Source organism: Phoenix dactylifera, chromosome 14, assembly GCF_009389715.1.
Source record: "Phoenix dactylifera cultivar Barhee BC4 chromosome 14, palm_55x_up_171113_PBpolish2nd_filt_p, whole genome shotgun sequence".
NCBI lineage: Eukaryota > Viridiplantae > Streptophyta > Magnoliopsida > Arecales > Arecaceae > Phoenix > Phoenix dactylifera.
Window position 1 is genome coordinate 1,014,324 of NC_052405.1, and position 15,370 is coordinate 1,029,693.

The 15,370-nt window shown below is 38.9% G+C and overlaps 2 protein-coding genes across 10 annotated transcripts; both read right to left on the reverse strand.

The window, feature by feature from the left end:
• Nucleotides 1-1,522: 1,522 nt before the first annotated feature.
• LOC103701245 (phytosulfokine receptor 2-like) lies at nt 1,523-5,763 on the reverse strand. The gene has a single exon (XM_017841377.3). It carries the CDS (start codon nt 2,834-2,836, stop codon nt 1,739-1,741), a length of 1,098 nt encoding a protein of 365 aa, XP_017696866.3. The 5' UTR covers nt 2,837-5,763; the 3' UTR covers nt 1,523-1,738.
• Nucleotides 5,764-6,144: 381 nt separating this feature from the next.
• LOC103701244 (ubiquitin carboxyl-terminal hydrolase 27) lies at nt 6,145-15,206 on the reverse strand. 9 transcript variants are annotated; one of them, XM_026802289.2, is made up of 13 exons: nt 15,097-15,200; nt 11,695-11,936; nt 11,573-11,611; nt 9,722-9,845; nt 9,461-9,561; nt 9,137-9,361; nt 8,717-8,785; nt 8,456-8,587; nt 8,183-8,317; nt 7,987-8,049; nt 7,529-7,912; nt 6,701-6,976; nt 6,162-6,557 (listed from the first exon to the last, which is right to left on the reverse strand). In XM_026802289.2, exons 2-12 carry the CDS (start codon nt 11,695-11,697, stop codon nt 6,701-6,703), a joined length of 1,551 nt encoding a protein of 516 aa, XP_026658090.2. In that variant the 5' UTR covers nt 11,698-11,936; nt 15,097-15,200; the 3' UTR covers nt 6,162-6,557. The 9 variants fall into 9 exon arrangements, with proteins under 9 accessions (XP_026658088.2, XP_026658090.2, XP_008781461.2 ...); XM_026802287.2 differs by having other exon boundaries at nt 6,145-6,579; nt 11,573-11,936; XM_008783239.3 differs by having other exon boundaries at nt 11,573-11,936; nt 15,124-15,206.
• Between the last annotated feature and the right edge of the window lie 164 nt (nt 15,207-15,370).

Sequence of the window (15,370 nt, forward strand, 5' to 3'; positions counted from 1 at the left end):
AACCATTAGCCTGACGAGGACGTCAGGGCTTAAACGGGGGAGTATGTGAAGACCCGTGCGGGCGTGTGTTTAGTCCCACATTGGTTATTCGCTGGGTAGATCTTGGATACTTATACAGGATCAAGGAACCCAAATAATATCTTCCGGCTAGCCATTTTGGGTGAGGTCCTGGGTTGTTACAATATATATGTTTGTATGTATGTATATATATATATATATATATGTATACATATATATATATATATAGAGAGAGAGAGAGAAAGAGAGAGTCTTGGATACATTTGAGAGAATCTTTACTTACATCGAACCATATCGACATTGGATGATAGAGATCCCACATCGATAATCCGAGCCATTAGATATGATTCTCAACGACGGTTTTGATGTAGTGGTATTATTCTTTGTAGTGATCGAGACTGGGAAGTCCATCAGTCCACACAATTGTCCAAAAATCATATGATTTAAAGATCCATGGCCATGCATCAAGTGATTAAAAAAATGGACAATCCAAATAAAATTAACTCATATGTATTTTTTGATCACTTGATGCATAGAGTAAGGATCTATGAATCATATAATTTATTGTATGTAAGTATATTAGAGCTAGTAGATGACATCCAATGGCTTGAATCATTAATGTGGGATCTCTATTATCCAATATAGGTCTAGCAATACTCTCATGTTAACTTTTTTGGCTAGGAACGTTCATTAGTAGTCATTTTACATGTAAAGGGACCCTTTACCTTTTTTTATGTTAATATTTTGAAAAATTTCTACTTTTGATTTATACTACAAAGAGCCATATGTCCATGCAAACACTTCAAAGGTATTGTAGAGGAAAGGGTATTAGCATTATATTATACTTCAAAAGGCTACCTATTATTGTCTCTCGGTTATGTGTGGAACAATCGCTCCCTCCAAGGGCAATGAGAGCAGCTGCCCTAGGGACATGGATCTATCCCAAATAGGTCATAAAAAAGCCAAGTTTAATCAAGCCAAATCCATGTTGTCTTGTAATCAAGCCAACCTTGAACTAGGTAGCTTAATCTAATCGATACTTACTCGAGACCTCTCAAAACTTACATAATAGAAGACATTCTTCTTTATGAAAAATATATTGATTTTCAATATATAGATATGAAAATAAGTATTTTAAAGATCAACCTGCACAGTGCATAATATATATTTTTGAATTTAATTAAGCCAAATACCAGCAAACCAAATCTAGCTCTAGCTCAATCTATTTGCTTATCGAACTAATCTAATTAAAACAGAATTTCTAGATCCTTCTTTCCCTCTTGTTTCTCCTTGTTGCCCGCCAAGGCACCAAGGCACCTATTGTGTATATGAAGCAAGTAGAAGAAGATGCTCGATTCAAACAATAAGAAGTTCAAGTTGAAAAACGATATTATGAATCCAACTCCAGCTAAAATCAATATGTACCAATCAGAAACAAAACATTGGATGGAGGGTCCAGATGCGGTCGAAGTAATTAAAAGCTCTCATTCCACAAACCAATAAATAAACTCCAATGGATGCTTGAAATCATCCCAATTTTTCAGCCTTGCTTCATTATATATCCATATGTAATATATCCATATGTAATATATATATATACATACATACATACACACATAACAACTGTAAAGAATAACAAATTTCATCTCTTTTTTCCTCCAATTAATTTGCAGTAGCTCTAGTTACCCTTAATATATATATATATATAGTAACAATTAAATTAAATTTGATCCAAAAGGGATACCACCTCGGCCATGGTGGGCCTCTTGCTTGGGGTTCCATCAGTACAGCGGTAAGCGACCTCCAAATACCCCTTGACCTCCTCCTCTCGGATCCCTTCCTCCCCCATCTTCGCATCCAACACCTGCATCTCCTTCCCCTCCTCCACCATCCTCCTCGCCCACCGCACCAGACTCACGCGCTTCCCGTCCTCCCCACGCCGGAGCAAGTTCGGCCGCTCCCCCGTCGCCGTCTCCACCATCAGCACCCCGAAGCTGTACACGTCCGCCGCCGCCGTCGCCGCCGTCAGCCCCTCCCGGTACTCCGGCGGCATATACCCCATCGTTCCCGCCACCTGCGTCGACACGTGCGTCCGCGACGGGTCCACCGCCCGCGCCAGCCCGAAGTCGGCGATCCGCGCGTCGAAGTCGGCGTCGAGCAGCACGTTGCTCGACTTGATGTCCCGGTGGATGATCTGCGGCCGGCACTCCTCGTGAAGGAAGGCGAGGCCGGCGGCGACCCCGCGGACGATCCGGACCCGGATCGACCACGGGAGCGGGAAGGAGACCGAGTCGCCCGGGTCGAACTCATGGAGCCAGTGGTCGAGGGAGCCGCGCTCGAGGAACTCGTAGATGAGGAGGCGGTCGGCGCCGGAGACGCAGTAGCCGAGCATGCGGGCGAGGTGGGGGTGCTCGAGGCGGCCGAGGGTATCCATCTCGGCGCGGAACTCGCGGATGCCATGGAAGGCGTCGGCTGAGAGCCGCTTGACGGCGACGGTGACGCCGGAGGAGAGGTGGGCCTTGTAGACGAACCCGAAGCTGCCGTCGCCGATGATGGCGTCGGCGGCGAAGCCCTTCGTGGCGGCGGCGAGCTCGTTGAGTGAAATTTGGTTGAGGGAGGGATCGAAGGATGCGCTGTCGTCGACGGCGACGGGGGCGGACGGGGGCCGGCGAAGAGGGAGGGGCGGCGCAAGCGGAGCCAAGGCAAGGAGGCAGGCTTTCGGGTTGCGGGGGCAGAGGAGGAGGATGAGGGAGAGCAGGAGGGAGACGAGAAAGAAGGCGACGGCGGCGGCGATCAGGGCCTGTAGAGCTGCCTCCATGGCCGGAATCCAATTCCTATCCTATCGATCGAAAAATACAAGAAGATGAAGAATAAGACTGGAATTGGAATTGGAATTGGAATTGGGGTTAGGGTTAGGTGGGAAGGTTTCTGACTTGGAAAAAGGAAGAAAGAAGTGGGGGCAAGGAGGTGCCATCGAAGGAGAAGGTGGGGGGAGGAGGCTTCGTGGTATTTTTCGTAGCATTAAAAATTTGCAATTCCACAGTCGTCGATTGGAAGTCAACCGCGTTGGCTTTTTCTTCATGCTTTCGTTTCACTTCCCATTTTTCTTCTCCCTTTCATCTACTTTTTCGATGGTGCGTTTGTAGAATTTTAGGTAGATCCTTTTCTCTGCTACAATAGGATTAGGTTTAGGGGTGTAGTGTTATAGGGCCCAACCACGGTAACAAACCAATGCTTGATGGAATCTAGAAATCAGAGGATCGGTCTGTTTCACATGCTTGTGGGATACATGGTATCATTTTTTCAAGTATTCAGATAGTCTCTTTATCCTCTCTATTTTTCAAGGATTGCTATCAGTTACCATTTCATTTACTAAACCTGCAGGTCCTGTATAGCAGCTAGAGATTGATGTAACATATAGAGGGAGTGGGTATTTAGTATCATTGTTTATAACTATTTAAAATAATAAAAAATTAAAAATAAATATAAACAAGATCTTTAGTAAACAATGAATCCAGTAAAATGCATGGCCTCATCTTGTCCTCCATTTTTCAAGTGACGTGGCATAAAGAGCCTCATAGAATGTGAAATTATTGATTGGACCTAGTCTATTGCTGCTGGCTCAGCGATGGATCAGTCCAACCATAAAGGCACATGCATGTGTTGTTTTTTTTTTTTTTTAAGTTCTTGCACACGTTTAAGTTGGTGGATCTAGTTCAACCAATAATCTCTCCATAGAAAACCACTTTGTCCATTCTATCAGTTAAATTCCATAGGTTGTTGTAAAAATTTTTATGAGTTCCCACAAGTGACTAAGATTCCTTCCTAAACTAAAGCCAGTTTACACATCCTACCATGTAATTACATATTAAGACGTAGTAAGACTTTCCTACCTCTCCACTCACTTTTAAAAAGAATAACATTGGTTGTGTAATATTCACTGTCGGGAAGTCAAATACTGTGTGGACTACCTCTTATATATCTAATTACACTATTGATTATATATTTAACCACACTAACACTAGTTGGAATTGAATATTATTTTTGGCAAGGCAAATGGAAATTAAGAAGAGAGACTATTAGTCAAATGGGTTTGTACCTAAAACCTTATCCCTAAATGGTCAGACAAAGGAGCTTGCTTGTACATAAAACCTTTACCCTGGGTCCGTCCCATTAGCGGTGTCAAAATCTCGCACTCATCAACCTGCACAAAACCCACCTATAACGAATGGTTTTGAGTGAAGTATTTCTAAAGTGGAGTCGATTCTAGGACAACTCCAAATAAACCTAATTATAAATGGGTGAGTTTGAATTTAGCCCTCAAACTTGATGCATCGTCAGTTGATATGGTCTGGAACCAACCAGCTCCCAGTTCCAGCATGATTTGATTTATTATTAAAAAAAAGATAATAGAGAATGATGAATATAGTAGGTCATAGGATTTTATAATGATTTCATATATCTCATATTTCTAGCTTATTGCGATTATGATTTCATATATCTTACAATCAAAACCAATAGTTTTGATTGTAAGATGATAGTTTAAAAGCTCGACTTCCAAGGATATGCCCCCAAAAATATATTTGACAGGATTGATGGGCACAAAATGAACTCAGGATAACTTTTATCGAAAAATAACACTGGATAAATTTCCAACAACTTCTAATTAGGATTGATGGGCACAACCCGGTTGACATTTTGCTCGCAATTTAAATAATAGAACTCCTTGAATGCCATGGAAACATAGAAGACAATGACACAGCAATACCCTCTTCATTACCAATAAAAATCTAAGGGGCATGCATACTAGCAGCTAACCCTGCATACAAGCTCAAAATCAGCTAACAACAATCCACCAAATATTATTCATGGTCTGCTTCATGTGGGTCTATCACCAGCCTCATCGAGGTTTCTTGGGGATTAGTTGTCAAAAATATTAGTGAAAACCAGAAATAAATTCATGGTGCACTCATGTTTCCAAATCAATGAAGCTAGATAAACTTCCTTAGAATCAAAGAAATGTCAAGAGGCATTTCCAACATCATTTCATTAAGTCAGATCAATAGGCAGTCATATATAGCTCTTCCATATAGAAGGTTGCCTTTTATTAGTCGCACAACGCATGCAATGTACATATTATTTTATTTTTAAATTTATATAAATAATATATATGTTGCAGACAGGAAGAATAACGAAATAAGAAAAAAAAGAAGAAAAATAAGAAAAGAAAAAAACACATAATATTTATGTGATTCGGTCTATTGACCTGTGTCTACGTATAGAGACGATGCAAAAACTTCGTTATATATATTAAAAAAAATACAAAATACAAAATTTTTTCACAAATCCAACCCTTCAATATACCTAATCTCTAAGATACTCAATTGCTCTCTTTTCATAAAGTTACAAGAGATATATATAATAAAATTAGATTTTGATTCGAACCAGTATTCCTACAATAATCAGTTTATGGCAATATATAATTAATGTCCTAAGTCGATTTGAACTTGAACTCGTAAAACTTAAAGATATACTCAATAACATATATACTAAAAAAAAATATTTTGATTTTTTAATTCTTATTTTAATAATATAGATAAAAAAATAAATGCCAGAATGACTCAAATCTTATAGTTAAAAGGTAAAACATAGGAGTAAGGAGCGAACACGAGTGATGAAAAAAAAAAGATAGTGTTCACAATATATAGCAATATAGATGTAAAAGGGGCCCATTAATATGCATTTACATGTTTTGGTTATGGCTGACTGGTATTGACTCGAAAGGTTCTCGACCGTCTTGCTTAATTTCAAGACAAAGATGTTGAAACTAACTATCAAAGTTCACCACTCGTTCGGGATACCTTAGACATGCTCACTGCAGTGGAGAACTGGAAGCTGTCTCTGTTTCATCCCATGGTCCCCAGGACTAGGAATCATGGAAAATTGCAGCCATCCAAGTTAATAGCTGGAAGCTTGAGTGCACTTTAAGCAGAAAAACTAAGAAAGACTCGCAAAATTGGAGAAGTCACAATTTTACAACCATGAACATACACTTATTATAAAGTAAATGACAACCAAACGAATTTGCAGGAATAAAACAAAATACCATACCTTAACTAAATCATGTCAGCAGGCAACAGCTCTCTCCAGCACTTGCTGAATATTCAATATATCAAAATTAAAAGAATAATCAATCAATGTCCATACCAATTTTATAGTTACTAATGAAGAATGTTTTTTTATAAATAACCAATAAAGTCTGGGGGGTATCAGGATCAACCAAACAAAGGAGCATCACTTGTCACCTTGGGTACTGGGTCATTGGCTTGCAAATTAAATTGTTATCAAATCAACCTAGATAATTCCAATTCTTTAAATCTTCAAGGTGATCCTATTACTTTGGAACAAGGGTAACCGCTTTGTCGTTTCTTCTTTGGTTTCTTCGAAGTTCATACCCGGTAGTTATGGCCTTAATGATAGTTGAGCACATTCTGTTTTCACCAATGGTAATGCTGCTGAAGTATCCAAAACAGAAATACCTACAGAACCAAGGAATGTTAGCTGCACCCAGATACCACTTTGTTATCTAAACTATGATTCCAAATCTTAGGCGATGAAGTTGCATGATGAACCTACAAAACCAATGGAAAAGAGTGACACCGCCATTAAATCATTGACATACCTATAAGCATGATTCAATTCTCTCATAGAAAAGTAGGCTGGCTTCTGCAGCTAAAACAGCTTCTTCTGTGACACTCGATACTTCATGGTCTGAGATATAAAGCCACTGCTGGTCCCCAGTTCCCATTGATCCCATAGAATTACCACTTTCTGCCTTGGATGCCACTCTTCTATAAATTGCATAATGCCCACTTCCAGTTATTCCATAATGCTCAACAACAGAAGAGAGGCAGTATGGGGAACTCTTTGAAGAGGATACGTCACCAGTATCAGTGACCTGAAAGGAAGTTTGTAGAGGTCAGAGTTAGATGATACCTGACGGCTAATAAAACCAAGCAAGGGTAATCAGGTAAAAAGTTTGAATTTAGACCTTCTGCTCGGTCAAGGGCCATGAAAGGAAAAGGGTACAAGAAAAAGGAAATCACGGTCCATGTAGAAAAGTTGACAGTCTAAATGCATAGTTTAGCTTGCAAAAGCATTGCAAACTTTTCCTACATTCAAGCAGGATAGCCTGTTTACCATCTGAAAAACATGATGTCACTGTAGTTGCTCCAAGCTTACCTAAGTACATTTGCATTGCGAATAAGAATCAAACCAAATAGTACAAGAATATGATGCTCCCTCACACATAGGCACACATATACATGCACTCATGCACACACGCACATAGATAGTATGACTAACATCAATAATAACATCATTAATATACAAGAGGATAGATATGCAACTTCTGCACTAATGTTCAAGTAAAGAATCACACCCCCTACACAAAAAGCCAGAAAACCCAGAAGATTGTTTATTCCAAGAATAAAGCAAGATATTCACTAACCTTTCTATCGGGTCCTGGTTCACATCTGGAAAAAGATAGAGAACAATTGACATCAGAAGCAGCAGTCATGCTTTCAAGAACTGTATAGTTGCTGCTGTCCTGGGTAGCAATTCCAAAAGGATTTCTGAATGATTCATAAACAGACTTTCCCACCTTGTTTCTTGACAAGGTTTCCAATGGAAGATTCTCTCCCGCAATCCCGAAAATGTGGGGTAGCATTTGCATTTCCTGATGTGTATTTAAGTGGCTTAGTTGAGGGACCAATGCTTGCTCCAGGCCCTTCCCCTGTTTTTGCATATTTTCCACTAATGTTTGTTGTCCCACAGTTCTTGTAGCTTCCATGAATGGAAAGAGGTCAAGAAATAATGGAAAAGAAATATGTCCCTACAACCAAATAGGAAATTTTACAGAATGCAACACCAAAAGTTTTCTGCAGAGGAGTGAAAAATGGATGGTACCTGAAGCTTAATTAATTCACCATGTCTATTCATTGAAGCCCGTTGTAGGTGAATGCACAAAATCTGAAACAGGACATCAATATCTGAGACTTGTGTCCACTTCAGTGTTGTGTATCTTCATGCGGTTTGTCAAAGAAAAATATGCTAATCTCCAAGTTTTTTTCTTAAAAAAGAAAAGGATCACTTTGTATCATACCTTAGGACAGCAGGCAATGCTCAATTGCTTTAAAGCATGTGAAAACCCAGTCCAACTTAATTCTTCCCCAAGAAAAAGATTTTTGCAATCACAAGAATCAAGCTTGACACACTGGCTAAGCATATTTATTTTTGCCTGAAAGATAATCATAACTCAAAAGATGTCAGACAAGGCATTTCATATATTTTGCATGTTCTTAGAAAAGCATTGAGAGTTTGAATGCTTGAGTCATCAAGGCCAAAGATGGAAAATTGATTATTGCCCAAAAAATACCTCATTCTTTTCTGCTTTGAGAGACACATATTTCAAAGCTGATATGTGCCAACAGCGACTGCAATGGTAATTCTCTAGATGCTCTACTGCAGTAAAATGTTTAAGGCAATCTACCAGAGTGCATCCCTCAATCTAGGATCAATCACAGAAATGAAAAGAAAATTATTATAAATAAACATGACATAGAACATGGAAAAATAGCAGGGTTCAGGACCAAAACATACAGAACCAAGAAAATAAGGAGGCCTTCAGTAGACATACGATATCTGCCCTTCTATCCAGCACAGGTGAGAGAGGCAAGCAGCAAAAATGCTCAAAGTCCATTGAAAGCTGTGCATATACAAAATATGAGAAAGAAGAAAAACATAAAGCTGCCAAAGCCCATAAATAAAGCAATCAACATCAATCGCATGTCAAACATCAGCCCCTCTGAAAAAATCAAACACCATAGTCCTTTCCTACTGGAAAAAAAAAAAAATCAATACTCAAGAATGATAAAAAGCAATAAGTTCCACATCTCAAAAGGAAGGCAATGTTAAAGAACAGTAAAGAGTCAAGAGGCCAAGTGAAAAACGTAGTACTATAAAAATTCTCTATTTGTCATTAAAAAGAAGAATATTGTCTATTTACATGACTATGCTCAACAATTACCAGCCAAAATATACTTGGCAAGGCCATTACCATAGAAGAACAACTTCTACAAGTCAATATGCTCCCAATTGTTCCATCAAAAGGCCCAAAAAAATGTTTTTTCCATCGGTTACACTCTGTCTGTCCTCTCGACGGCACACAAATCCTTGAAGGAAAAGCAGTAATGTTGGCTAAACTACTGCTGTGTGGCACATAAGACTGTGAAATTTCCTCTTCTAAAGAAGACAAAAGATGAATTAATGCCTCTGCAGCATCCTATTAACAGAAAATAAAAGCAAGTTAGGGAGTAAAAATGACATCATAAGCAAAATTTATCAACTCTGCTAGAGCGAGAAAAATACTCTCAAACCAGACCTGCTGTCTTGTTAAACTGAAGCTGCTAACATATAAGCTCAATGCAAGCATTACTTTTCGTGGATTAAGTACAGTTCTTTCTTCTCGAACAATGCCTAGCACTGCAAAATAAATATACTAAGTTCAAGGAAAAAAACAAAAGAGAGTGGGGGCGAGAGAGAAAGAGAGAGAGAGAGAGAGAGCGAAGTAGATTCCAGAATAAATTGCTGACAGATAAATGACAAATCTTTAACTATTACTTATTTCTAACAACACAATTACCTTCTAATAATGAAGTCAAAGCAACAGTAAGAGGCATCATTTCAGATAATTCCTCAATCCATGGAACATCAGCAGCCAGTATATTTTGGAGAAAGGGAAGGAAACAGCTACAGCTTGCGAGTGCCTGTCAAGGGGAAAAAAAATTAGGCTTTGAGTTAGCAACAGCAGTATTGGTGAAATCAAGAAGACAAAGTGGAGTCAGATTATTAGCTTGATAATGGCAACTACCTAAGCAGTTGGAGCAAATAGCATGTCAGCAGAACAAGTGTCCAGTATAAGTAACCACATGCCATTCAAAAATTATTGATAAATCAACCCACTATACTTAATGTAACAATTCCAGATGATAAAAGATTATAGAAGCACATGTATGCAAGCCTATAAAAGCACGTGTAATCCAAACATTCTGGCAAACATCACTTGGTTTACAGCATAGAACCTTCCTAAAATATTACATCTACATGGCATCTATGCTGCTCAGAAATAGCAGTAATAAACATATGCTACGCATGTGATAGAAGGAAATTTGGTATTGATGAGCTTGTCATGCCTATCCTCAAAATTGCCTCTTAATATGATACATTACATCTGTCCAGTTACATGATATCTAGTGATGGTCATAATCCATAAGTGTAGCAAAGTAAGAAGCATCCATCTATCTAGCAGAGACAGATAGAGTTGCTTGTGAAAAGGGTAAGAGAGAAAAGAAGAGGGCAGAAGGGTGTCAACACATGAATGGACTATCTAAGCTTTTCCTTTTAATGATGCGTATAGCATGATTGCCAAAAAAAGAATCCGTGAAATACGGTACATGGTAGAATGTTATCAGCTATTTACTCAAGTAAATCAAATCCAATTTTCAAAAAAAAAAATGAACCATCAATACTTGTTTAGCAAGCAGAAAAATTAATATTTACCACTATTATTAGTTTTATTTATTAGGGTGCCACCAATTTGAAACTATGCACAAATGGCTTGCCATCATCAGCTTGAGTTGTTTCCAAGGTCTACTGTGCTGGTACCAGGCACCGTACTGGTTGTCCGGCGGCACGAGTTGGTATGGGCCCGTACTGAGAGAGAAAACCAATCAGAGCCAAAGAAAGAGAAGAGAAAGAGAGAGCAAGCAGAGGAGGGAGAGAGAAGGAGGCAGACGCCTACGGAGGGCCGCGGGGGGCTGGCAGAGGCCGCGAGGGAGGCAAGCGATTTGCCGACTTCACTTAAAATTTTTAATTTTTTTTTCCGCCGCCTTCCCACAGCCCTCTGCAAACGTCCGTGGCCGCTCCTTCTCCCTCCCCCGCTTGCTCTCTCTTTCTCTTCTTCTTCTTCGGCTCTGGCAATGAACCGTTTTCAAAGCCAGAACCACACTGGTAAGCCACCGGTACGGATCGGAATGGCGGAACTGTCCCAAACCGAACGGTTCCGCATTGCTTGGTTGATTTAAACCCAAATAGATCTGCAGAAAGCTAACTCTGATATAGATTTCGAGTTTGCGTAAAAATTCAATAAGTAAAATACCCACAAGAGACCACAACTGTATTTTATCACAATATTTTAGGCAAAAAATTGCAACCTCCAAGACAGAGGAATGATATTGGTTTTAGATAACATATATATTCAACAATTTACAACAGTTAATAGTAAGTTATGAATGCAAAAGTCAATAAAAAGTACATTAATGAATATTGTACATGTGTCATTAATATGTATATATGCACATTCTGTTTTGATGTATTCCCACATGCTGATGTCGAGGACATATCCTAATGACTGCAAAAGATGACAGGTGCATTACATGTAGCAAGAGTAACTATGTTATTCATCAAGTAAGATTAATATTTAGATGTAACTTGCCTGTAATATAACATTAAGGAAGCAATTGTTTCCAAGATTCTGTAAACCAGCCACATAGTAAGTGATCTCAGATGAATCCCTTTGCTTAGATACCCATGGAATAGAAAGATGATTCACATTACCATCTCGCAGGACCATGTATAAACCGGTCACCCCCATTCCCACCCCAAGCATACCAGCCACAATATGATATCGGGATGGAGAGCTTCCATTGATGGCAGATAGCATCTCATAGCCATGCTTGAGTTTCTGGATAAGATGGTTGATGTTTACTTCCCTTTTATATTTCATAGGATCAGAAATCAATTTATAACCTCAAGGTTGTAAAGCCTGTGCTCAGAGAACCGATATATATTATGATGACCTGCACAGATACGTGCATCGTCAAGGAGGAGGAAAATTTTCACTTGACAATTCCCTGTGTTCATAGATTAAAAAAACAGTGACAATGCAATCTATATTCCTAAGTCTAAAAAAAACTAAACTCCTAGCCTTTCTAATCTTTTGAAAAAGATACACTACACATTACACACATAGCTCTCTCTCTCTCTCTCTCTCTCTTTGAGAGAAGAGAGATAGAAGCATGATAGCAAGACATCACAATATATTATACAGGTTGATGATGACTGCAAAAGTTTTGCAACAAATAAAAAGTTGAATAGCCTAATTCAAACAGAGAACCTTCAATATATAACTATATCAGAGTTGCAATCACGACAGAAAAACTAAAAAACCCAAGCTTAATGAGGTATCTTGGGACACAGTAAATAAATGAGTTACAAAGAAATAGGAACCACTAATGAATCTCATATAATATCTTCTTTCAGTCGCATTAGTTAGGCCACATTCTTTCAAATCTAGCTCTTGAATACCATCCCACAATTATGGTATCCTTTCCACCACCTAACCATAACACTCTTTTCCACACATTGAATTTCTATATGACAACTTTACAACTCCTCATAAACCATCCATCAAATCTTCTTAACCAAAAGATGCTTATACATTTTTACACATTTAGATAGCTTTTTTTACTCCAGCTGCATCCTCTCAATTCTAAGGAGATAGGGACCTCAAATTTCACTCTAGACTCTAGGATAACCATAATAAAATGAGATATGTTCAGGTGTCTGGCTACGGAGATCCAGCTTCTTGATATGAAATAATGGCTTCCCCACCCAGGGAAATATAAAATAAGCAATCTCCATCATCCATTGGCAGGTGCAACTATTGTTTCATGTAATTATGTGAAGGTTGCTCCATCAAGCCATGGTCAAAACCTTAGGGAACTCCTTTTATACTTGACTTAAACATGTTGCCTAATATTTTCCAATATATGACTAACTGAATGGCATAAACATAACCTGCTAGACAACAAATGTACCAATAACAATATGTTTTATTGTAACTGTTTCAAAAAAAGGCTTATCTAAACTACAATATTACTTCCATTAATAAAGCTGCAACCAACTTTGATCTATCAATTTTATTAATGATGTATCAGGTTAATAGCATTCTTTGCATTTTTCCCTCTCTAGTTTCAACTCTATTCACCATTTATATGCCCTTATACCAAACAACATCAACCCAACAACATCCTTGACCAAGACTCCATTAATCAACAGAGGATGGAACCCCTTTAACACCCTTCTTGAGTCAGCCATCCTGCACCCCTCTCATAAAGAGCCACCTAATGATCTAGTCAACCTCCTTTCAATCAAGCCAAGTTTTATACTCTGAGTAAGCAGAATTTAGACTTCTACTCTTATTTAGCAGAGTTACCCAATCCCCCAGCTTTCCATATGAATGTCACCTGTGTTCTTCCCCAAAAAAATATTAGAACCTTTCCATTCACACCAATTAAATGGACATGACTCTGTCTATCACGTTTTCCCCAATAATATCACCCCATGCTACTCTAACATGCCTTGCATGATCTTCATCTTTCAGAAAATGATTTCTGCAACCAGTAAATTACCTCCCAAGACAGATTTTGTAACATAGCAAAGTCAACGTCTCAAGAGTCAAGTCTCACCAGAGCAAAGGCTTGAATACATCGTACAATCAAACAATTGCTAGTGGACTCAAACTCTAACAAAAGAACCTCCATATCCAAATTTTAATTGCACCTCCTTATAATTCATGCTCCCTCATTACAACAATGCCAATATTGACCGAATCTACTAATACAAAGACAAACCCAAACTCCTCCCCATCCTTATCCTTAGATCCCCACCCCCAACAATCTGAAACCTTACTTAGTTTCAAATTCTGATTCCTACTTCTACTGACTCTTATGACGATCCTGACAAGCCAACAAAGAGACCAGTTCTTGGCCAATAATGTGTACTGTTTTAAAAGTTGGAACCACAACCCACGAATATAATTGAAGCCATGCACGACCTAGTGCAACTAGATCACATGTTGTAATTCCACAAAACCATAGGATCTTTGCATACACAAGTCCCTAGAAAGAAATATGTCAAAATTTACTAGGCATTTGTTTTCATCATTTGTGCCAATAATGATGGATAGTTAAAGAGCATAGTTATTGTTACAAGCATCACTATGGGACTAGAAATATTAATGAAGGAATCTGTGAGCAGTCAATCAATGCATACAGTTGCTCACCATGTTTTAGAATATTTTACAGAGTCATCGTATGGCACGCTATACCGTACCGAACCGGGCGGCATAAGACATATCGTACTATACTGGTTCGGTACCAATACATGGTACTGAGGGCAAAGTGACACTCAATATACTGAATCGGCTTCAGACCGTACTGTACCGACACAATGATAGCATGAAACTGGTACGGAGCCTGGTATCAAGACAGCGTACCTTGGCCATCGGTCTTCCACTCGAATTTATAGATCTCGTGACAACACAAACCATTGCACTTGGTGCTTGGTTACAAGGAAAACAAAAAAAACAAGCATTTTATGCCACTTTAAGAAAAAGAAGTGATGATAGAGTGTTACATGTAGGTTATCTTTTGCCTGATGGACTCTATAAGTTCGTCTTCACCCTATTGGAATCACACTTTCCTTCTTCGTTTTTTCTCCTCTTATTACATGCTCATCCTATGATTCAGTCTGCTCGACTTACGACTTAAAAGTCTAAAAGTTTCTGTTCCATCAATCACTATCTTTTCTCAACATCCCTCTTCTTGTTCTTGCTCCCTCCACTAATTGCATCAACTAAAGAAAAGCTGCTACGAGTATAAATGGTTATCATCATGCATCCCAAAAAGTTATCATACGAAGTGAGAACTTACAGATACCTAATTCCAGTCCGAGAATCATAAAATCAAGGCCAAATAGCTGATGTATCGTCAATTATCCGCTCACTCCTAAATATAATGTTTTGGTGTAAATCAAAGCAAGAATAGTCGATCTATTAGAACATTAAAATTTGAAGGTGACAAAGACTCCAAAAAAAAAAAAAAAAAAACAAGAAGAGGAAGAATTCCCAAGAAAAGAAGTCAAACAAACACCATAATCAAAACGAAAAACTCTTACAGAAATACAAAAAATAAATTCTCAAACCCGTCTCCAAACTTGAAAGACGGAGGAAGTCCGAAACCAGATGGCGAGGCGTAATCCGCAGACAGAGAACGCCCAAGAGCTCCTTTCCCCCTAAACCCGGTCCCCCTTGGTTATATAGACCGGTCCCATCCCTTCCATTGATACTAGACCGCTCACCGGTCCGAGCCGTACGTCTCGAACCATAACGAATCGGTCTAAAATCCAAGAATCCAAACAACTCCCCCAACCCGACCCGGTTCAAGGTTTC